At 49.1% G+C, this 22,604-nt stretch overlaps 1 protein-coding gene across 9 annotated transcripts in view; it reads left to right on the forward strand.

Moving 5' to 3' along the window:
- ARAP1 (ArfGAP with RhoGAP domain, ankyrin repeat and PH domain 1) overlaps positions 1 to 22,604 on the forward strand; it is a 111,156-nt gene that overhangs the window by 57,417 nt on the left and 31,135 nt on the right. For 8 of the 9 annotated variants that reach the window (XR_015796056.1, XR_015796055.1, XM_088140371.1 and 5 more), the window contains 10 exons: positions 1,917 to 2,059; positions 4,091 to 4,161; positions 8,209 to 8,306; positions 10,220 to 10,384; positions 10,595 to 10,664; positions 11,794 to 11,914; positions 15,614 to 15,819; positions 16,221 to 16,327; positions 18,441 to 18,640; positions 19,215 to 19,300. Coding sequence is in view for 7 of the 9 variants with exons in the window: in XM_088140371.1 (XP_087996497.1) it covers positions 1,917 to 2,059; positions 4,091 to 4,161; positions 8,209 to 8,306; positions 10,220 to 10,384; positions 10,595 to 10,664; positions 11,794 to 11,914; positions 15,614 to 15,819; positions 16,221 to 16,327; positions 18,441 to 18,640; positions 19,215 to 19,300 (1,267 nt within the window). In the remaining 2 variants the exon portion in view is untranslated. The remainder of the gene's footprint in view (positions 1 to 1,916; positions 2,060 to 4,090; positions 4,162 to 8,208; positions 8,307 to 10,219; positions 10,385 to 10,594; positions 10,665 to 11,793; positions 11,915 to 15,613; positions 15,820 to 16,220; positions 16,328 to 18,440; positions 18,641 to 19,214; positions 19,301 to 22,604) is intronic. The other variant, XM_088140372.1, reaches the window with a different exon arrangement.

Here is a 22,604-nt window from a genome sequence, read left to right on the forward strand (position 1 = left end):
GCACGCATAAGAAACAAGCTTTGTGGTGGCAAAGGGTTTCGGTTGCAAATGGCCAAAATAACAGACCGTCCTGGAAAACTTGTGAAAAGCTACAGCAATAAACCAGTTTTGCATAGAAATTCCTGCTTGAGCTGGCTTTGGGGTGAAAGGTCCAATCAGACAAAAAAATGGCAGTAGAAAACAGCTGAACAGGAAAAAGGACTCTGAAATTTGGCTGACGGCATTTATTTTGTGGTGTCCAAAATGAATCTCACATGTTTTCCAGAACTCTGTCATCACATCCTGTGTAAAACCTGGACTTATAAAAACTAATTCACTCACGCTTACTCATTCATTACATTTTAACAATGCCCAGTCACAAGTTTTAGCAATAGCAACATCTCCTCTAAAGATTAATTGGCAAGAAGATTCGACTCGAGCCCTGCTTCTGCCATCTCTCAAGCAAAAATGGGACTTGGGCTGCAGAGGGGGATGGGTGTGGAATGGGGGTCAAGAGGAGCGTTCAGTCCGGGATAAAGTTAGCCCCCTTCCCCGCTTTCTCCGTACTCTCATTTTAGGAGGAGCATTCGATGCCTATATTTTCTAACAAGCAATTTCATACTGCATGGGGAAACCCCGCTTTGTTTTCTGTTGCCCCATGAGGACTTCCTGAGTGTAGGCAAATCTGGAAATGAGCGGGTTGCCTAAGTCACTGAAGAGCGGAGGAAGTGAAAGTGAAGACACGGCTGGGAAAAGAACAGCCAAATTTTGCTGATTTTTCTGGCTGTGCATAAGCTGAGAGACAAGGAGGAAGGAATGCATGCTGGCAGGGAGGTTCTCAGCGCTTGAAAGCATCAGGATAATGTGTGTGTGTGTACTTGATCTGCGTGCCAACTTCTCTTTCAGAAGTTTGGCTTCCTCTGGCTTTACCTCTCCATGAACTTTCCCCCATTCATTCTGGATGTTCCTGCTTGTTTGCTCCTTGAAAGCTCATCCTGTCAAGCCTTAAAAGGTGTTTATGGGTCTTTCCCCACTTCTACCTAACCAGAACAGAAACATGCCCTGGGAACCTCTTTTTTCTGCTTCTCCCTGTGAGGTGGCCTTCATCTTGCCCCAGGCCACGAATGAGACAAGCTTAAGACATCCCTGAACTATTTCGGGGCTAGGATAATGCTTCTCCCCTTCTTCTGACACCCTCTAAAGGCAGCTATGTGGGGTGTAAAATCTGCTAGCTTTGGGAAGTTGGAGACTGGTGTGATGGAGAACGGAGGCAGGTGAAGGACTGGCAACGGGGACAGCCAGACTTCATGCCAGTGAAGTTTTATGCCAACTCAAAGAGGGGCAAAGGGCCCTTCAGCTTGACAGTGGAGAAGGATCCTCCAGTAGAAGTTTAAAGTGGTTTATGTCCCACCCCACACCCAACCCATCCCATGTTGAATTTGGCTGCTGAATTAAACTCTCTGGGAAGTTTTTAAACCAACAAGAAAGGCATGGGTGCCCCTGTCGTTTCCCCCAAAGCAACTTATGTTTAGCACTGCCCTGCTTCTGACTGTGGTGGTTCAATGTACCTCCCTTGGCTAACAGTCATTAATGAGCCTCACTGCCAGGACCGGTTTCTCTGAGAGTGCAAGACTGCAAGTCCACAGCAGTTCAGATCCATGGCTTCTTTGGGCAGTGCCCACAACTGTTTAAATCCATTGTCATTCAGAGCTTGTCCCATAGCACTGTACTCCCTAACCAGGTTGAGTTAGGTGGCGTATAGGTTCTAGAAAGTGATGAGTATTTTCTCCTTCTTCTCCTTCTCCTTCTCCTTCTCCTTCTCCTTCTCCTTCTCCTTCTCCTTCTCCTTCTCCTTCTCCTTCTCCTTCTCCTCCTCCTCCTCCTCCTCCTCTTGCTACCCTATTCTCCTGGATGACAACTCTGCTTTCTCTTTCCAGTTCTCCTGCAAAAGAGAAACCTCCAGAATCTGAGGACCTGCACATCATACCCCCCACCCTTCTTCCACGAGCCAAGTTACCAGAACAGAATACAGGCCCCGAGATCCCTCCAAAGCCACCCCTCCTGTTGCATCCAGAGTTTGGTAAGTCTCCATCTGGTGTAACACTAAAGATTTTAAGGCCCAAGTAGAGCTGAAATGAATATTCCCAATTTTTTTAAAAAAAAAATTTGTCCAATCCCAGTTCTACAGATTTGGAATATGAAACTTTCTGGAATTTTTTTTTTTTGCTATCGATTTGCCACCAAATATAAAATCTCCAAATATAAAATCTCCTATTCTGCATAAATTCCTTTTTATACAAGGGTGGAGGGAGAGGAGCATTCCAAACTGGAAAGTCTACATATAAAATATGTATTTATTATAGAAATATGTGTGTACAGGGAATCCTTGTTTAGTGACTGCCTCGTTTAGCGACCATTCACAGTTACAACGGTGATGAAAAAGGAACTTTGCAACCAATCCTAGCATTTATGACCTTCACAGGTCTGTAAAACAAAGGAAAGCTGAAGTCAGATCATAAGCACAGCCGCGGTTTCACTTAGTGACTGCTTTGCTTAACAACCAAGTTGCCGGTCCCAGTTGTGCCTGCTAAATGGGAGCTACCTATATTCCATTTGTATACCACTGAGAGTCAGATTGCAGGGGGATATAAATGGAACAAACAAACCATTCTGCTGAAAATTCAGCAGATATTTAGATATGCAGATAATACTTGAAGAACACGAACATTTGCACAGGAAAGTTTTGAGAAAGCAGATACTCTACAATTCTGAGGGAGGGGAGGGTTCCTTTTGAACAAGGTGCAACCTCTGGAGCACAGCGCTGCTGGACATTGTGGTGGCTGTTGCTCAGGAATCACGTAAGGCATGAAGGTCAACTCAAGAGGCTTTGACGCCTCACGTGGCCTTCTGGTCTACGGCCATTCAGTTAATACATGTATAAAATATATAACGTGGAAAATTCAGATCTGTCCCTGCAGCAGCTAACGCTAAGGGAAGCCTTTTAAAAGGTTGGTAACCATGAGTGGGAAGATGGGGCCGAAGAGAGAGTGCCATGGATGAGGAGGCCCCGTTGGGTGTGCTTTGGGCTAATCTGTCATAGAGAAGAGGGACACGCAGCCTGGATTATCAGACAGAAACATTTCAAGGTTTTATTCCAGCCTGGCTGAGAGAAGAGCCTGGATTCCGTTTTTAAAAGCAGGAGGCGTTGAGACCCTCCGCAGCTCTAAAAGGAAGGTCAGAGACCTTAAACTGAGCTGAAGAACAATTGACAACCCCCGTATGCAGATCTGGATTGAATTAGATGTTTTTTTCTTGAAACCTAGCCAAACCCAAGAAATAGTAAAAATAAGTTAAGCTGTTCAGCAACTAAATGTGTTCTTCTTAAAACTGAACAAGGAGTCCAACCCCTCATCCCAGCATGGCGTGCCTTCCCAAGAGGGGGTGATTGGAGAGGAGTCCAGCCCCCGCCGGACCCCCACTCATGGCAAGCGGCGCCGCTGCAGATGCTCTCAGTGAGCAGAGTTGGGGAGGGGGGTTGGAATCGCACGAAAGAGGCGTTCTCTCAAGAAGCTAGGGATCAAGCCATGAGGGCTTCGAAGGCGATAACCCACACTCGGCACGTTCCCCGGAAACCGGTGGCAGCCAGCGAAGAGCAGTAAGTGTAGGTGTGATGGGGTTGCTGAGTTTTTCCGGAGACCAGCCCGGCCGCTGAGTTTGTACCAAGCAAACCCAGAAAACCAAGCCGAAAAGCAGCCTGGTGGGTCGTCAAGCTCAGAGGTGACCAGTATAAGCACCACCGTTTTCCATCAACACGATCCATTGAAACCCACCAGATTAAAGGGTCTGGTCATCGGATGACCGTTCTTGCAATGAAAAAGGCATCTCTGGCCAGCGACTTCTTGACTTCCTCAGATCCCCTTGAACCATCAGCTCTTGCTCAGGCAGACGAGGGGCGTGAGTGCCGTGGTTCAAGGTCTCCCCTTGGCAGGAGCTCTGGAAGGAGAGCCGGGGGCGGGTGGGTGGGCTTTGCTAGTCGGAGAAGGCCCTGGAAGTCCGAGTTGATGGAGGTCTGTTGCCAACATTCATGGAGATTTTGCTTTCTTGCCCGCAGATGATTCCGATTATGAGGAGCCCCCATTTGAGGAGGAGAGAGAAACTTTTATGGAAGAAATGACTGACAAGGTGTGTCTGTAAGTCTCTGGCGAAATGCTTGTCTACCCCTGGAAAAGCAGACCGAGGCCCACTTCGCCTCTCCTGCCCCCGACGCGTAGGTGAAGCAGAGGCCCCCGTTGTATTTGCCGGCTCAGGGTCCACGGAGAGGGCCCCCAGCATTGGCTGTCGAGAGAGCCCAGCTTGGCCGGGACCCTCTCCCTGCCCCTGCCCTGCGCAGACCCGCTGCCGTCAGCCAGCCGGTCTTGACACCAAAGGCGCGCATATTCGGAGAGGCGTGACTTGCTTCCAAGCGACAGGTTCAGGGTAACACGGCCAGCCACCTCCACGCTGAAGCAAGACGACCCCTGACGCCGGTGCCGTGAGATTCGTACCAAATCAGCAACGGTTAAAAATGGCCCAAGAGGAGGGAGCTGCAGCTCTCCCGTTTGCAGGATCGTTTTCCCTTTCCTTAAGACCTCTTGCGTTTTCCTTCTCCTTTGCTTCCGTCAGGGATGCGGAAAGCCTGCGATGCAGCGCGTCTGGCATCCCCAGAGGGCCCGGAAAGGTCGGGATCTCGTCCAGCAGACCCCAGCCCTTTCTCCTTGCTGTTGCGCAACCTTGTTGCCCAGAAGCGGCGGGCCCCACGCCCTTCCTGTCAGCGATGCCACAGACGTGCCCTGTGGCCTCTCCCCACAGTCCCATCTGTGGGGCTGCAGAACTGAGGACGCCTGCTCCCCCCCTCCCGGTTCTGAGATCTCTGCAATTCCTCCAGCCGCAGGGAGCGCGCGGGCTTCTCTCTTCCTGCTAACGTGGCCTGAGGGGAAATTGCTGGGTGGCTTCTGAGAAAGGCCACAATAGTGGTTCCTATTGCTATAAATAGAGGGGACTGCTCTCTGCGGCATCCTGTTGCGCTGAGAACCAGAGGCCGCCTGGATACAGGCACCTGGGTCAGGAAGAGGAGTCTGCGTTCGCTTTTCACTGGGGCACTCCTGCAGAAGGTGGCGTGACCTGCCAGGCCCTGCCAGGGCAAATATTAGAAAGGAAGAGAAATTTCCTCTCTTCTCCGGCGCTATTTTTAACGGTCTGCTGAGACCGTTCAGTAATTCAATAAAAGGAAAACTTTTATTGGTTTCAAAAGTCCAATGAGTGGGTCAGATTTTAAGAATATGAAAGTGTGTGTGTGCACGGGTATAGACAGCGATGTTGGTGTTAACTGAGTGTGCGCGCACACCCCATCACATTCTGAGAGGGTACTGTTGTAAAAAAAATCCATAAGAAATTGCATTTTAAAAAACCATTTATAAATGTGCATTTTCTTCAGAACTTTGTCTTTACTTCCATGCCAGTTTATGCAGACTTGATTAGCATAATTGATCAAAAGGCAGATGATTGGTCATCAAAGATTTCCTGAAGGGAGTGGCTTTGATTACTTGCCACAGAATAAAGCAAATTATGACAGAGCAAAGGTTAGCCGTGTGGATATTCCCCAGATCTCCATGGGGAACCTCAGACCTTCTATCTCTCTATCCCTGTCTCTAATCTCTGTGCCCCGAATTTCCTCTAAATGTTATAACCTCCCGAAGATGTGAGCATTCTTGTGCAAGAAGACCTCATGAGCTTCGTCAGGATTTTTTGCAAGCCCTTGTGCAAGAATGCCCAAATCTTTCAAAACTGCACCAAAATTCAGAATACATATCTCTGTCTTTTGGATTTATTTCCTTTCGACATGTGCGTTCCCAAGTGTACTCTTGTGCAGTATATATTTAGAAAAATACTTTGGCACAGATTTTGCCTGGCCAGCTGTGCGGAGGGCAAATCCCAATGGATAATGGCCTTCTGGTCCTCTCAGGACCCCCGAACGTGTGATGGGCTGGGAAAGTCCGGTCTTGGCGTGCGCGTATTCCGGAAATGTCCCTCTCTGAACAGAAAGTGCCAGAGAAAAGGTTTCTAACCAGTGACTGTTTTTGGAATTGCTTCTACACCCTTGATTTGTAAGAAGCACAGCACAGCACAGCATCTGCGTATCAAATTGGGTTTAGGGGCCCCGGCTGGTCTCTCCTCCAGGCAAGTCTTGGAGAATGTGCAACCAGGAGTAAGACAGACATAAAGCATGGGGTGGAGTTAGCTGAAGTGGACACTGGTGGTCCAAGAGCAGGCAGTGAGAATGTCCAGCTTGCAGCAATTCTGGCTTAAACACACAGCAGCATCCCTCTGCCTTCTCCTTACCTTCCTGTCTGGTGTATTATTTTTATTTATGTATTACGTTTGTATGCTACTGACTCACAGCCACTTACAACAAGGCGAAATACAAAAATACATTCCTAATAAGTAAGATAGCCTTGTTGTTGTTCAGTCGTTAAGTCGTGTCCGACTCTTCGTGACCCCATGAACCATATTGCGCCAGGCCTTCCTGTCCTTCACTGCCTCCCTGAGTTTGCTCAGTTTCATGCTCATTGCTTCAGTGATGCTCTCTAACCATCTCATCCTCTGCCGTCCTCTTCTCCTTTTGCCTTCCATCTTTCCCAGCATCAGGGTCTTTTCCAAAGAGTCCTCTCTTCGCAAGATAGCCTTAATCCTGGTGATAACATAATACAGCAGAACTTCATAAACAAAATAATGAATTACAAAACATAATAATGAAAAAAGATTAGAATCGTGCAAGTCACGATGTTCCCTGTGACACTCCATGGAAGCAAAGGTTGGACTTGGAAGAAGGAAGACTGGAAGAGTCTTGACGCCTTTGAACTTTGGGGTTGGAGGAGACTCCTGAGAAGATCACGGACAGCCAAGAAAACAAACTGATGGATCATCAAGCAAATCAACCCAGAGTTTTTACTAGAGGCTCAAATGACCAAGTTCAAATTATCCTACTTCGGGCACATTATGTGAAGACCCAGCTCTCTGGAGAAGGCTCTGATGCTAGGAAAGGTGGGAGGAAAGAGAAGAAGAGGAGGACCAGCAGCCAGGGGGATGGACTGTGTTACAGTAGTGATGAGGCCACCATTGGAAGACCTGAAGGACCAGGTTAGGGCCAGATTGTGGAGAAAATCCATCTATGTGGTCCCTAAGAGTTGACACCGATTTGATGGTACAAAATAAAATAAAAAAAAAGTAACAAATAATAAAGCCCCATTCCAGATGGCACACAGTCATTCCTCAAAGACCCCCAAGTAAAGTTCAGTCTTTACTACGTTCTGGATGGCCCTCGCTAAGGGGCCCAGTCTAGTTCCTGTAGTGGGAGACGGTTCCAGAGAATTAACGTCACGACTGAAAAACAGCATTTTCTAGCTTCAGCCTCTCTCCCCTCATAAAATTGGGCTTCTCTCAGGGGGATCTCCTCAGATGGGTTCACTCTAGTTGAAGTAGTTGGTCCTCAGTGCTCAAGCTATCTGAGCTGGACAAGTCCAGACTAGCGCTTTGTTAGCGTTTGCTAAATAGCTGTGATATGAGTGCGGTGCCTAGCACCAGTCAACAAATGAGCCACGTTCTTTGAGGCAGCCTCATTGCAGACCTGTAGCTGGGTAGTGATAAGGCCATAAGAGCAAGGTCTTCAGCTCCAGAGAACGTAACCAGGAAGGTCAAGCTTCGGAGGCAGTGGACGCCTGTGTTCCTTGCTGAGTGAGACCACCTCTTCCAGGTTTTGATGCTTGGGAGAATCTGACTTGTGAGGCATGATCTGTCTGGGGGTCAGAGCCTTGGAGCATGGGCCTGGGGCTTCCTCTCACAGCCTTGTTTGGAGATGATGCTGTGGCATCAAAATGGGGATCCGTGGGACAGGTAGTGTGCATGTGGGCTGTGAGAAAGTCCTGTTTCATGGAAAGCTTTTCCAAAGCTGCAGCCCTCCAGATAGATTGGACTACAAAGCTCACACTTCCCAGCCAGCAGGCCAGTGGGCAGGAAACAAGCTGTAGCTCAGCATGGGTGAAGGGCTCTGAGTTGAGGTGGTACCTACTTGTATGTCTTTGGACTTTCTTTGCAAGAACTTGGTTCCTAGGGAGGGCCAGGCCCTTTTCCTGGCATAGGGCAGTAGTCTTCGGCTTTTAAAATCCAGCCCTTTCTGTGCTCTACCATTTGCAGGAGGCCACACCGGAGACACGGCGCTCAGTCCGGCTCAACAGCCTATTCAGTGAAGACGAGCTGATTGAAGATCATTTCAAAGAGGAAACAGCCACTAAGTGAGAGTCACATCATCTGCTTGCTGCCTTTGTGTTGAGAGAGAGAGCTTCCTGCTTGGATGTTGTCAGGCAGGCCCTCCTTGGCTCTTGGGTTCTGCCTTCAGCTTGGCGGAACTTAGAGGATAAAGGAAAGCCTACCTCTTTTAGGCAAAGGATTGTTGCTTTGCCCAATAAACCAAAAGCACTAGTTCTGGGTTCTAGCCATCAAAGCAGAAATACATTGGGGGAGAGGGTTCATCCTCTCCTGATTCTTCATGCTTGGATAGAGAGCAAGCAGTACTTGGAGATCAGCAAGGTCTCCTTCCAGTTGAGCTGGACCTCTGGTGACTTTGGGGACGCACCCATGTCGCTTTCTGGGCAACAACACCAAAGGGGCTTCTCCCTGCCTTTTTCTGGAATTTTTTTGTTACTTCCCACTCTAGCCCTGAGATATCCTTGGGGTCTCCCATCTAAGTACTAACTTGTGAGATGGGCAGTGACCACATTTGAAATATAAACAAATGAACAAACAAGCAAACTGATCTTGCCACCAAACCGGGCGAAGATAAAGTCTGCCTTGCACTGAGCTGGTGATGCTGTGAACGTCTCCAGCCTTTCTTCCTGGCAGTAAGGTGGAAGTGGAGTGTTCCTGCCTCTTCTGGGAGGGCTTTTCTACTTCCCTCTCTAGCCTACAGTATCTGCTCTCTCCCTCCGAGGGCTAACCCTGGTTAGCTTTTTGAGGATCAGCCATGGTTGGCTGGGGACTGGGGACTGTTACCCAGCTGGGAATCTCTCTTTCTCCCTCTTTGAATGAGAGAGATTGGGAAAAGTTGCAGGAGGCTGTCATCATCCAAACCACGGACTCCCCATTGTGGTGGACTACAACTCCCAGCATCCCCAGCCCAGCCACTCTCCCTCACGTCAATTCCAGGATTTCAGATTTGCTTGAAGGCACATGGTAGAAATAAATCACCTTCGCTGCTCTGTTGGCTTTGGGGAATGTGGTCGGTTTACCGCTCCTTTGCTTTTATAGGTGTTGTTGAATCACGCCCTCCAAGCCCTCCTGAAACCTCCAGAGCTTCTCTTTATTAAAGGTGCCCTGAAGTCAGCAGGGACGGGGTTAGATTTTGAAGGAACCGGACGGGTTTAGTGCGAGGTTTGGTCCTTCTGATCCAAACTGCTTCAGGATTGTTGGGAGTGTCAAGACTCAATACTAAAAAGTTTTAAAAAGGATTTAGCTGGAAAGGCAATGCAGGAGTGGGGAAGATGTGGCTCTCCGGATCGTAATGAGCCCCTGGGCATTGTGGTTCAGCATCTGGAGGTCAGCAAGTCCCCCTGCCCCCTCGTACCCTGGAGACTCCCTGGAACCGAGGGAGTGGGGCAAGCAGGCAGCTCAAGTTTAGGACGTCCCTCGATCCGCAGTGGGATCTGCGCACAAGGCGTCCTCTGCGCTTCGCTTTCCTGATCTCCATCTGCACAAGCCCCCCTGCCGTTGGAGCTCGCACCGTCTAAATCGGTGTTTTTCAGACTTGGCCCCTTGGAGATGGGTGGACTTCAACTCCCGGAATCCCCCAGCCAGCTGAGGTGCACCCATCTCCAAGGGGCCAAGTTTGAAAAACACTGGTCTAAATTTAAAAAAAGAAAAAAATGGACAGAGAGACAAGAATGGCCCATGCAGTTAGGAGCCCTGGGATTTAGTTCTGCCAGAAAATGAGATCTCTCTTCCTGTGTTAAAGTGCCCTTGATCCTCCATTCTGTTCAGCTCCAAGAACGACTTGCACTTGGTGGGTAAGCTTGCATAGACCCCCAGCTCGCCCCCTTCTGCAGGGACCTGGCGCTTCCTTTCTAACGGCAGCTGTGCTCTGTTTTCTCCCTTCCCTTCCCTCCCCTCCCTTCCCCTCCCCTCCCCTCCCTTCCCCTCCCCTCCCACACAGCAGCCACTGGGATGACGAGCTGAACTCCTCCTATTCCACCAGCGCTCTGCCCTTTGGCTTATGGTCGGGCCTCCATGGTGACAGCAGCATGCAGAGGACAGGAGCCTCCTCTCCGCTCTCGCCCGTCGTCAAGGCAGGATGGCTGGACAAGAACCCCCCGCAAGGGTGAGCAGGCCTTCTTCTCAACCTCCAACTCAATGTTCTCATCGTCTCTGTCCCAGGGACCAACCGTGGCCCTCTGAAGGCAGAGCTGGCATTCCTCCCTGCCCGCCACGTGAAGGAAATCTGAACTTTAGCCGCTCTTGGAAGCAGGGAGAACCATCCTGCCCTGTTGGTTCTCCAAGTTTTGCAGCTAACCTTGTTTCCTGGATGCAGGTCCTACATATTCCAGAAGCGTTGGGTGAAGTTGGACAGTGACTACCTCCGGTATTTTGACAGTGAAAAGGTGAGCTGGGAAGAAAGCTGTAGGTGGGGAGGGCTGCATGACACTCTTCCCTTCCTTTCTCCTCCAGACTCATTCTCCTCCCTCCCTCCTTTCCTTCCTCCCTTGCTTGCTTTCCACCCTCCAGTGCAGATCCCTGTCACCCTCTGCACAATGTGCCAACCTGATGAACAGGGTTTCAAGCTGGTTTCAAATCCATTCTCAGCCAGGGAAATTCAGTGGGAATCCTCAGACCTGGGATAACCTTTTAGCCCATCCTACCTGGCAGCGATTCATTCCTGATAGGTCGGAGAAGAGAATGCTACGCCTGTCCCATTGGACTGGTAGACCAGGAAGGGCTGAAAAAGGTGGCAGATTATTAGGCTAACAATTAAATACGTATGTCATTTGCCACATATTTTGCAACTGAATGAGCGTCTTCATACAGCACACAAGACTAAGGAAAAGCAAGACTAGCTTATTTTAACATGCTGTGTGCACAAACCAGGCCTTCTTGTTAAGCCATAATAGGGGTTATTTATTTTGGGATTTCCTGCTCTGTAAAGGCAGCCAGTTTAAACTCAGGTTGTGTGAACCCAGCCAACGCATTTGCAGCTGAGGGGGGGCGCTGCTCCTCAAGGATTTACTTGAGGCTGCTAAACACAATGTGAGGCTCTTTGTGGGTTTGAGAAGGACGAGAATTCAGTGGGGCAGCAACGTGTTGCCTGCACAAAAGTCCCCAGGACAAGATCGGGTCTCTCCTAATAGAAGATCTGTTACCAGTCTGTCTGGACAATATTGGGCTAATCAGAAGTGGACCAGGTCTGGATGCGGCCCCCGAACCACAGAAATTGCCCACTGAAATTTTGGGGTGCAAATGCTGCGAATTAGAGGCATTTTTTAAGGTGGGCAAAACACACAGAATCTCAGCTTTCCTTGTAGTTTCACTTTGCCTGTACGGTCTTTGGGCCAAGCAGAAGAGGCTGAGGATGGCCTTGGGGCTCCAAAAGGTTGCCCCTGAGTTAGAGAGGCCAATGGGGCAGCGTCTCCTCTTCCTATCTAGCTTGGAGAAACGGGGGAACAGAACGAGCATCTCTGTATTGCCCCATCCTTTCCCCCTCCCTCTTCTGAGTTGCGTTCCTCTGCATTGCAGGACGTTTACTCCAAACGTTTCATCCCGGTAGCCTCCATCTCCCAGGTGGCCAGCATTGGGGACCAGAAGTTTGAAGTTGTCACCAACAACCGGAGGTTTGCTTTCCGGGCGGAGAGTGATGGTAAATATGCACGTTTGCCCACTCGAGGTCATCTCTCTGGTCTGGCTTCATCAGGTGGGAGAAGCAAAAGATGCGTTGATGATCAAAACAAAAGACCAGAACAGCTCCTCACCAGCAATTATCACCCAGATAAGCAGAGATTAACACCAGACATACAATCAAGCAGTAAACAATACCCTAATCAAAGAACTGCCAGGAAAAAAAAAACAACAACCCACCAACACGGGCAGGGCAAGCCACTGTATATAAACAGAGAAAAACTCCACTCCATTCTAGCACTGAAGATGTTACCTGGCTGGAGAACAAAATGTTTGCAAGAAAACAGCCAAGCTCAGAGAACCCCAAGGACTCCACAGTTCAACCCTGAGCTATGGAGATTCTCTTCTATGGCCTCAATTACAGTGGTGATGGGTACTCCATTGGGAGACCTGAAGGACCAAGTTGGGGACAGACTGTCCTGGAGAAAATCTGTGTGGTCACTAGTTGACACCAACTTGATGGCCTATAATCAATCAATTGTGGGCTTTGCATTGATTGCCAGTAGGGTTCCTGGGGCAATTCAAAGTACAGGTAGTCCTCTACTTATGACCATTCGTTTAATGACCGTTCAAAGTTACGTTCGCGCTGAAAAAAGTGACTTATGACCAGTTCTTGCACTTATGACCGTCGTGGCGTCCCCGCAGTCACATGATCAAAATTTGGGCGCTTTGCAACCAGCATGTATGTATGTATGTATGTATTTATTTATATTTCAAATTTAGATGATGGTTGCAATGTCCTGGGATCATGTGATTCTGTTTGCAACCTTCCCATGGGGCTTTTGACAAGCAATGTCTATGGGGGAAGCCGGATTCACTTAACAACCATGGCAAAAAAGGTCATAAATTTGGGCACAACTCACATAATGACCACATTGCTTAGTGACAGAAGTTCTGGTCCCAATTGTGGTTGTAAGTTGAGGACTACCTGTACTGGTTTTATAATGCTTGGCCTCTAGATACCCCCAGCCTTTTCCAACTACCCTGCATAGTGTCAACCCATGTGGGTGCTTGGTGTAGGGAAAAACTGTTAATGCCCCCCCATTAGTGGGAGATGAAGTGGGGTGGAGTTCAAGTGTTCTTCCATTGCAGACCCCATCCTTTGGAAGAGCCTCCTGCTTGAGGCCCGGCTAGTGCCCACTCTGATAGCCATCTTGACGTTCGCCAAAACAGTTGTTCTGGAGAACGTTTGGGGAATGCTGGGGGGCCCCCATCTGTTTTCAAGTATTACAGGTTTTAATTTGAGTTATTCCTTTAGCTTCAAATCTGATTTTATTGTTTTTATTGTTGTATCCTGAGGGGAATCCTTGTCAGTTACAGCAGTAAGTAAGTATAGTATAAAAATAAAATATAATAGGTAAATAATTGTGGCCATTACAGAATAGAATTGCTTAACTGGATATGTGCATTGAGAATCTCTGTGCTTTTTAAATATATAAACTTTATTAAAATTCTACACATAAAATAAACTTAAAAAAGCACAATTCGTAAACATGTATAGAAACATAAACCTGCAAATACAAAACTAAACATTTGACTTAAAAAACATATCGTCCCACCCTTCACTTCCCTCACGGATCCGTTAAACATTTCTTATTCTTTTATACCGTTGTAATCACTATTTATATTTTCCATTATCTCCCCTTATTTAATCTACAAAACCCTGCATCATCAAGCTGTTTTTCTCTACTTTTATAATATCGTCCATAAATGGACTCCAGTCTTTAATGAAAGCCTTTGTAGATTTCTCTGTTGCTAGACGTGTCAGTTTGGCCATGTCCACCAAGTCTGTAACTCTAACTATCCAGTCCTCAACATTTGGAGCTTTTTAATTTTTCCATTTCTGCGCATATAATAATCTTGCCGCAGTGATCAGATGCAGCAATAAGACACCGTGCTTTTTACTCAGTTCTTAAAAACCCTAATGAGTACAGTTCTGGTTTCCTCTGAAAAGGGATTCCTATTATTTTCACCAGTGTCCTGTGGATCACCGCCCAAAATCTTTAGGCCACTTCACGAGTCCACCACGTACGAGAGTCTTTGGGTTTTTAATGTGCGATCGTGGTGGTTTTATTTTGATCTGCTCAGAAATGCAAACACCAGTTGTGAGACTCTATTAAAATCAGTTCTTGGTGGTTAAAACTCCTTATTCACCATGTCATTACTTTTCATGGTTCTTCCAACTTACGGAATCAGGCTGCGTGACGCTCTGGGTTCACTTTGGAAGAGGTGCTTCCAAGGCACAAAGGCGACCCTCGTCTGCAACCTCTTGAAGCTGCTGGTGGCTTTGCCTGTTTCCTGCTCTCCCCAAAACATTTCTGCTCAAAAGAACACAGATGTTCCGGCTCTGTACCCAGATCAAACACATGCATTTTGGTCTAGATGAGCAGTGGCTGTTCTGTGCAGGCACATGTTTTTTTAAATTTTGAAAACTTTTTATTATTGAGAAGAAGAAAAAAACACATAGAAAGTGCTTTAACATAAAGGTGAAAGAAATACAACAAAGAAAAAAATGTTAACATGTCATTATAACAGTAAACAATTACAATTCTAGATATATTTATTTAATGCAAATATTATTCAAGTAGGTATATATTTCTAATACATTTGTATGAGTACAGGTAGTCCTCACTTAACAACCATTCATTTAGCAACCATTTGAAGTTACAATGGTGCTAAAAGCTACTTACAACTGGTCCTCGCACTTATGACCATCACAGTGCCCCTGCAGTCATGTGATTGTGACTTGGCAACCAGCTTGCACCTACGACGGTTGCAGTGTCCCAGGGTCACATGATCACTGTTTGCAACTTTCCCAGCTGGCTTCTGGCAAGCAAACCCAATGGGGAACTGCATGATTCGCTTAACGACCGCCACAAAAAATGTTGTAAAATTGGGTGTACTCACATGACGCCTTGTTTAATGACCGCCCCACTTACTGATGAATTTTCTGGTCCTTGTTGTGGTTAAGGAAGAACTACCTATGTCATGTTTTTTTAATTATTTTTAAACTTACTATATTTTGTATAAATGAGTCCCATATTGTATTACACTTCATTATACATGCACCTGTAATGATTTCCACATCCCTGTTACCTCCTGTTTCTTCAGAAATAGTGTTGCAGCTTCTTGGAAGGATTTATGCTCTGGTCAGCATGGTCTGGTCAGACCATGGGTGGGGGGACAGGGGAGAAAAAAGAGCCAAGAATCACCAGAGCTGGTGGGGGAGGGGGGCAAAAGGGGGATATCCGTGTGTTTCGAACTGTGGCCACTGCGAGTGGAGTTGGTTTTTGGAAACTCAGCCTCTTCTTCTCTTAATTGGGAATAGAGCCTAATTTAGAAAAAGAGGGAATTGCACGGGGGTCTGTACCACTTCAGGCTGCAAAGTTTACGTGACTAAGCCCCTCCACCCCGAAGAATGCCTATTCTGTATCCCAGTGTTTCTCAACCTTGGCCACTTTAAGATGTGTGGACTTCAACTCCCAGAATTCCCCAGCCTGCTGTATCCCATCCGTGGGGTCCTCTCCCTGAAACTTTGCACGGTTCTGCTCTACAGATTGGGCTGGTATACTCTGAGAATCACCTGAGTCTCTGTTTTGGGGTCTCGCCCTTAATATCCTGCCTGGAGGCTTCCTCACCCTGCCTGCCTTCTCTCTTGCAGCTGAACGCAACGAGTGGATGAAGGCTGTGCAGAAGATGGTGGATGAAAAGAAGACCAAGTGCTTGCACAGAGCGCCCCGTGTCCAGCTGGCCAGCAGCAGCTTTGACCCCGTGGACAAGAGTGGACTCCTGGAGCTACGGGGCTTTAAAAGCAAGCTGTACGTGGTCGTGGCTGGGGAGAAGGTTTTCCTCTATAAGAACGCAGAGGTGCGTGTACTGGCCAAGGTGGACTGTCCTAAAAAAAGAAATCATGTGCAACTAGGCTGGGGTTGGACCAGATACTTCTGGTCCAACCTTCTGGGGGCGTGCAGATATTTCAGACTCAGACCATTTGCATTCAAAACACTCTTTTGCATTTGAAACCACTGTTTGGATCAATTTGATTGGAAGCGCTTTGAGGTTGAGATGGTGCTTTGAACTCCAAACCCTTCTGAAGCCGTCAGAGCTGTTGGCTGTGGAGGCCAGAGAGCTGTTTTACACTCAGACTTAAAACGCGGTGCTTTAGAGACAGCTTGGAGCGCTTTGCACACCTGTGTTTGCTTCTCCCTCATACCCTCTGTGATTCTGCACCCCTGCTTCCCTGTGGTAATTCTGGTGCCTTGGCGCAGGAGTTCCGGCTGGGCATTGGAATCACCTACATCGAGATGAACGTGGGGAACGTGAAGGATGTGGACAGGAGGTGCTTTGATCTGACGACGCCCTACCGGATCTTCAGGTAGCGCATGGACAGACCCAGGAGACTTCCCATTCTGGTGCTTGGTCCTGAGCGATCCGGCGAACCACGTGATTGTGCCCAGGAGTCCCACGCAAAGGGCAGGGCCGTTTTTCTCGCCTTGTCCTTTGGACCTCGGGCCCTCTTGCTGTAGTCAGGTTCTTCTGCAGTTGTAGCTAGAGGAATCCTGTGATTTCCCTCTTTTCCTCCTTCCCTTTCCCTTTCCCTTTCCCTTTCCCTTTCCTCTGCTACCTCCAATGTTATTATTATTTAAGGAGTCAACGTAGAATAATTCCTGGCACAGTACTTTATCCAACGGCACGTAAAAAAGATTGCAACAAGAATAAAAACCTACCATGTTGAAATCCTCCCTCCAAACTTTCAGCTCCAAATTTTGTCCGTTCCCCAAGTCTGGTGTAGGCGGGAACCCCTAAGGCAGTGTTGTCCAAACTTGGCCACTTTAAGATGAGTGGACTTCAACTCCCAGAATTCCCCAGCCAGCCATGCTGGCTGGGGAATTCTGGGAGTTGAAGTCCACTCATCTTAAAGTGGCCAAGTTTGGACAACACTGCCCTAAGGCTTTCCTGGTCCCCCAAGTCAACAGCACTGATATTCTGAGCTAGGAAACCCGTAAAGAGGCTTGACTCAACACAGCAGAGGCAAAGAACCACTGAGTTTCCCCCTACTTAAACCTGTAAAATATGGAAAATCCTGGCCAAGCGATGTCCACTGCAAACTGTGCTGATGTAAAAAGGACGTTGTGCTGTGATGCAAATGTCATACTTGGGACCCTTGAGCTAGGCAATTTGCATCATTTGCGTGATGGCATCACTTGGGATCCTTCACACCCCCCCTGAAGGGCTGCCTAGGTCCTATGCTCTTTGCATTTTGCTCTTTCCTAACAAATTTACCTTTTTCCTCTTGGTTGCATGGGTGTTTTTTTTTTTCTTTGAAAGCAAAATTAAGCGACTTACTACATGAAACAGATGTGCACGCAGAAAAATATAAAGTATAGAAAATGTTAAAAAGCAACAGATAATTAGGGCTTAAATATTTATTCATACACATACATGTATAGAAGGAATTTATAGGCCACCCCATTCCGAATGATTCTGAGTGTCTTACAATTAAAAATAAAAAATACAAAACAGAAAAAAAAAAAATGAATGGCCCCCAAAGCAACATATATCAGAGAAAACCCATCCAGTGGGGGCTTAACCTTCACTCTGCCCCAGAGCCTGGGAGAACAGCCAGGTCTTTAATAACTTCCTGAACGTCATCAGAGTGGGAGCCATCCAGACCTCTGGAAGGATGTGATTCCAGAGAGCAGGGGCCATGACAGAAGGCACACTTCCTGGGTCCCACAAGATGACACTGCTTAATTGATGGGACCAGAGACAGGTGGTCTCCCAGGTTGCTGGGCTTTATGCCATGAAGGGCCTTATAGGTAACAACCAGAACCTTGAATTGACCCAGAATTCACCTGGTAACCAGTGTGGCTCACGGAGCAGTAGCATCACATCAGCATAATGAGGCATGCCCATCACTGCCCACGTCACTGCATTCTGGACCAGCCATCACTTCTGAGTGGACTTCAAGGGCAGCCCCATGCAGAGTGTATAACAGTACTGCATTCGTGAGGTGACCTGGGCATGAGTGACTTGCAGTCCAGGGAAGGGTGTAACTGGCCCCCAGGGGCTGCGAGTCCAAGAGGACCCCCACGTTGCTCAACCCTTGAGAAAAAAGACCTGGGCAAGAGAGTGGGGACCAGGGTGCTCTGCCCCCTAGAAGCCATGCAGGGTCTAGGTTGCCCTGAGTCAGTGCTTGGCATGCTTTTAGTGGCCCCCAAATGGCCACACCTCACTGTTTTGGGGGGCCTGGGGCCTGCAGAGGAGGCGGAGCTCCATTGTCATGGATATAGGGCTTGATGTGAAGGAATGGATTTTCTTTGCTGATATGCTTATTTTAGGTCTTACATTCCTGCTTTTGTCTCTCTCCCCCTCATGGTGGGAAGGTCCTTCTGGAACTCGTCCACCCAGTCCTCAGTATCACCTGTGAAAGCCCCTTCTTGACCTCCCCCTCAACCATCCTTCCTGCTTCCCCTCCTCCCTTCCAGCTTTGTTGCTGAATCCGACCAGGAGAAAGAGGAATGGGTGGAAGCGATGCAGCAGTCTGTTGCTGAGGCCCTCTCCAACTTTGAGGTGGCCGAGAGGATCTGGGCCGTGGAGGACAACTGCTTCTGTGCTGACTGCAGGGCCCCCAAGCCAGACTGGGGCTCCATCAACCTCTGCGTGGTCATCTGCAAGCGATGTGCAGGTACGGGCACCAGGTGGATGGAAGGATGGGAGAGGCCACCTTGGTGGGGGCTAAGATTAGCAAGAAAGAGGGGCAACTTGAATTCCTCGCCATCTACCAGGACTAACCTGTTGGCCCAGCCTTGACTAAGGTACCCTAATCTTGTATTTCACATTAATTAATTAGGTAGAACAGTGTTTCTCAACCTCAACAACTTTAAGATGGGTGGGCTTCAACTCCCAGAATTCTGGGTAAAATGGTCACCTTATTGTGCTGAATACACCTGGCCTCCTCCTTCAACTTGTCTAATCCACCTTCTAAAGTACAGTGTCCATCTTTCACCTCCAGGGATTACTCCTGAAATCACCTAAAATGTGATAGGAGTTGTACGTAACCCATCTTCTCCCTTTTTAGCTGGGCTGACTCACTTGCTAGCTTGTCCCTTGCAGATTTCCAATCAAGCCCCCAATCTAGCCAGGGTGGAAGGAGGAACGCGCTGCTTCCAAGCTTGCTAAGGGGGAACCCAGTCTGCCCGATACCTTCCTGCCCTCTGCCCCTGTGACCAGTCTCTTTTCTCTGGTCCCTGCCAACCTAGGGGAACATCGAGGGCTGGGACCCAGCGTCACCAAAGTGCGGAGTCTCAAGATGGACAAAAAAGTCTGGACGGAGGAGCTGATCGAGGTACCGGTGACGAGGGATGTGCAGGGTGGCCTTCTCTCAGGTGCCCCAGGCAGATGTTCTTTCTTGGGGCAAGGGGGCTCCTAGGAAAAGCCAGATGCTGTGGGCGGCCATGTCTAAGACCTTGACCCTGCCCGTCCTGGAAGCTGCAGAGGCAAGAAGGGGGGTAGACGGAGGGAAGGCCCGAGGAACCCTTCCGGCGTAGCCTGGAGAAGTTGCTGTTGGCAGCGAAGCTCTTTGCATTAACAGGCGGTTCTCTGCTGGCTTTGAGGTTAACCAGCATCCAAGTAAGATTGTGAAAATAGTGGCAGTGATTGCAGGAAGTGTTTCTAGAGCATGGTGGAAACAGGCTGACATCGCTTGAACCCAAACTCGCTTTTCTTCCTCGTTTCCTCTTCTCTTGCATAAGCGGTTGCTGGCTGGCTTCATACGGGGCAACTTTCGCTCTCGTGCGGCTACCTGCCTCTGCCAGCTGCGGTCTCTGCTTCTTTGGGAAATGGGGCTGCTTTTAATCCTTGCTATGGACAAAACCAGCCACGCGGGGGCAGCCTTTGCCCAAAACCGCTGCTCTGAAAACAGCAGGATGGGTGGAAGTTGCAGCTGGCATCAGCCTGTGGGCCTGGGAGGAGCCTTGAAGACTGGGCCCCGGGAGGGTCTCTGGAAGTTTTGGCCAGTCCAGGAAGAGCCAGATGGGCAGACACTGGCTCAGTCGGTCACCAAGGAGCCCCCGGCTCCCCCTGCTCGTGGTGGTGCGGAAGGCAGAGAATTCCTTTGTTCTCCTTTGCTCTTCTGGCATCAAAGGCCCTCTTGGAAATGCGTAGAGACTTGGGGGCAGAGGTTCCCTGGTGTGCCACCCCCCACTTCTGGCTTCAGCAGGCGGCTGGCTGCTCAGCAAAGCTAAGCAGAGCCCGGCTGGCTTGTACTTGGGGGAGAGATTCCAGGAGATCCTGCGACCGTAGACCAGGTGGGGAGGTTTCCATGAAGTCCCCAGGAACCAAGCTGGACTTGAAGGAAACCTTGCAGTAATTGGCTGCTTCTCAAGGCCTCTTATATTAAAGGCTCTGGAAAGAGGAATGCCCGGGGAAACTCAGACCGGCGAAGTCGCTCTCGTGATTCTATTCCAATAGATTCATTTTCCTGCCTTAAATGAAAAGCTCTGAGCCACGCAATTGTAGATGGTAAGCTGGGGTGGGGGGTGGGCAGAAATCAAGACACTCCCCCCCATTCTGGGTACGTCACCCCTGCCGTGGGGGTCACACTGGCTCTGTTTTCTTCAAGGAGGGGTGTTGGATTACAACTCCCATCACCCCCTGCCCCCATTTTTGGATAATGCCTGTTGAGTTGAAAGGAGAATCCCTTTTGATTTGATTTGATTTGATTTGATTTGAATTGGTTTGGTTTGGTTTGGTTTGCGTGACTGCCCGTCTTACCTAAGTGGCTCTGTGCGGCTCACGACAGCGAAAACAACAGTCGGATCAAAACAAGTTACAAATCATGAGCCCACAGCTCTGGATATATGCTGATTGTTCCTTTTTAATTTTGCATATTTTTATGCAGGTATCATGCTGTGAATTGCCTTTAAATCAGGTTCAAATATTCAAATATTCCTATGCGCTACCTTGGGAGGCAGGCAGGCAGGCAGGCAGGCAGGCGGGTGGGCGTGATCTGTTCATTCCCATTTTGCATCCAGGGGCTGAGGCTAAGAGAAAGGAAGGACAATCCCTTCTCACCACATACCCAGAAGAGACCTTTTCCCAGCCTCCGTGGGGACGCTTTGGGTTTCCAGCCCGCTTTGCATGATTCCTGGGGGCTTGGCAACCCCTGGCCAGGGCGGTAAAACAGCACTGGAGTGGGGCACAGATCAGCGGTTCCTCCATGTTGCTGCAGGGCTGGCCTGCCTTGCCTGGCTGCGGCTGAAACGCAGAGGCCTTTGGGCAAGTTCCACCGCCTGGCGAGATCAGCTCTCCTCCGAGACGCGGCTGTTTCTCTCGCTCTCTGGGCCGTTATGGGAACATCTGCCGGGGAGATAATGCCAGGGTTCTCAGGCGGGGTGGGTTGTGCAACTTGCCAGGAAACCAGAGTGGCTTGCGCCCTCACGGGGTTAGGCCCCTGTTGTCGGCTTCCACGTGTCGCTGCCGCACCCTCCTCTGCTTCTCATCATCCGCTTCCTCCCCCCGACCTTGTCGGCCAGCCTTTGTTTATCCCTTGGTCAGCTTTCTTCTATGAAATTAGCTTTGCCTGCTTGGCTGCGGGCAAGAACGAAGCCAGGATTTAGCGCCGATTTTGGAGTAGTCTGACATTCAGGAGGGGGCTAGTCTGTTTTGTGAACCGGCTGATCCTTTGCACCCACCTGAGTCCTTCGGTGAGGTGGCAGTATTTGTCAGCCACTCAGGAAGTGCCAAGCATGGGGGTCCCAAAAGGCAAGAGAGCGCCTCTTCCAAGTCCTTGTCTGTTTGTCAGCCCTTCGAGGTAGTCCAGACGAGGAAACCCGAACCATGAACACTGACGCTACCTTTTTTGTAAGGTTGCAGTAACAGAATCCTGCAAGCCTGAAAGCGCTCCCCTCCTCCCCTGCCTTCACCTTCCGGAGAACTAGGGAGGGTCAAGTCTGAGAGGCTTCCCACCCCCCACCCCCATTCCTGCTTTGGGCTCAGATTCCTCTTCTCAGACCCTTGTTTAGGCTGCGGCTCTTCCTCCTGTCTCCCAGGGTCGTTCTCGCAGCCCGTTGCCCTTTTGGAGATCTCCTGGCTCAGTTCCAGAATTGGACAGCTGTTCGGTGGAAGGGATGTGGGCAAGGGTGCCTATGGAGGTGGGGGTGGGGAGGTCAAAACTGAGCAGATCGCAGGTGGAGGGATGCAGTGCGAACCCTGCCTTTCTGAGCGCGTCTCACATGCACCAAAGAGGCAGACTTGCACTGCAGCGCTCTCTCTGCCATCTTGCTGGTTTTGATTTCATCCTCCCCTTATGGATGTTCCTGGATGTGGCACGCCTATCATTTCCTCCTTTACTTACCTGGAATTTTAGGCCCCTTTGGAATCTAAGTGGGTGACGGATTCCCATTTCCAGAAATTCAGTTTGAATCATAATCAGAAAACAATTGCCCGCCTTGGTCCAACCCTCAGTGTGGTGAAGGGCAGCTCCAGGTACGGGAATGTGAGGTCAAGAGCTGCGTTCGGAAGGCCCGTTTAAAGCTTGCAAATATTCCAGCGTTTCTGCAGGGTGCGAAGGGGGAGGCAAGTCACGGTCTGCAGCGGAGCAAGTGGCAGGCATTGGCCAACCTTGACCGACCTCGAAAAGCTAAGCAGGG

This window comes from Python bivittatus, unplaced genomic scaffold (genome assembly GCF_059951505.1).
Source record: "Python bivittatus isolate LINGU-HERP-01145 unplaced genomic scaffold, Pbiv_v1 ctg000340_np1212, whole genome shotgun sequence".
Lineage (NCBI taxonomy): Eukaryota > Metazoa > Chordata > Lepidosauria > Squamata > Pythonidae > Python > Python bivittatus.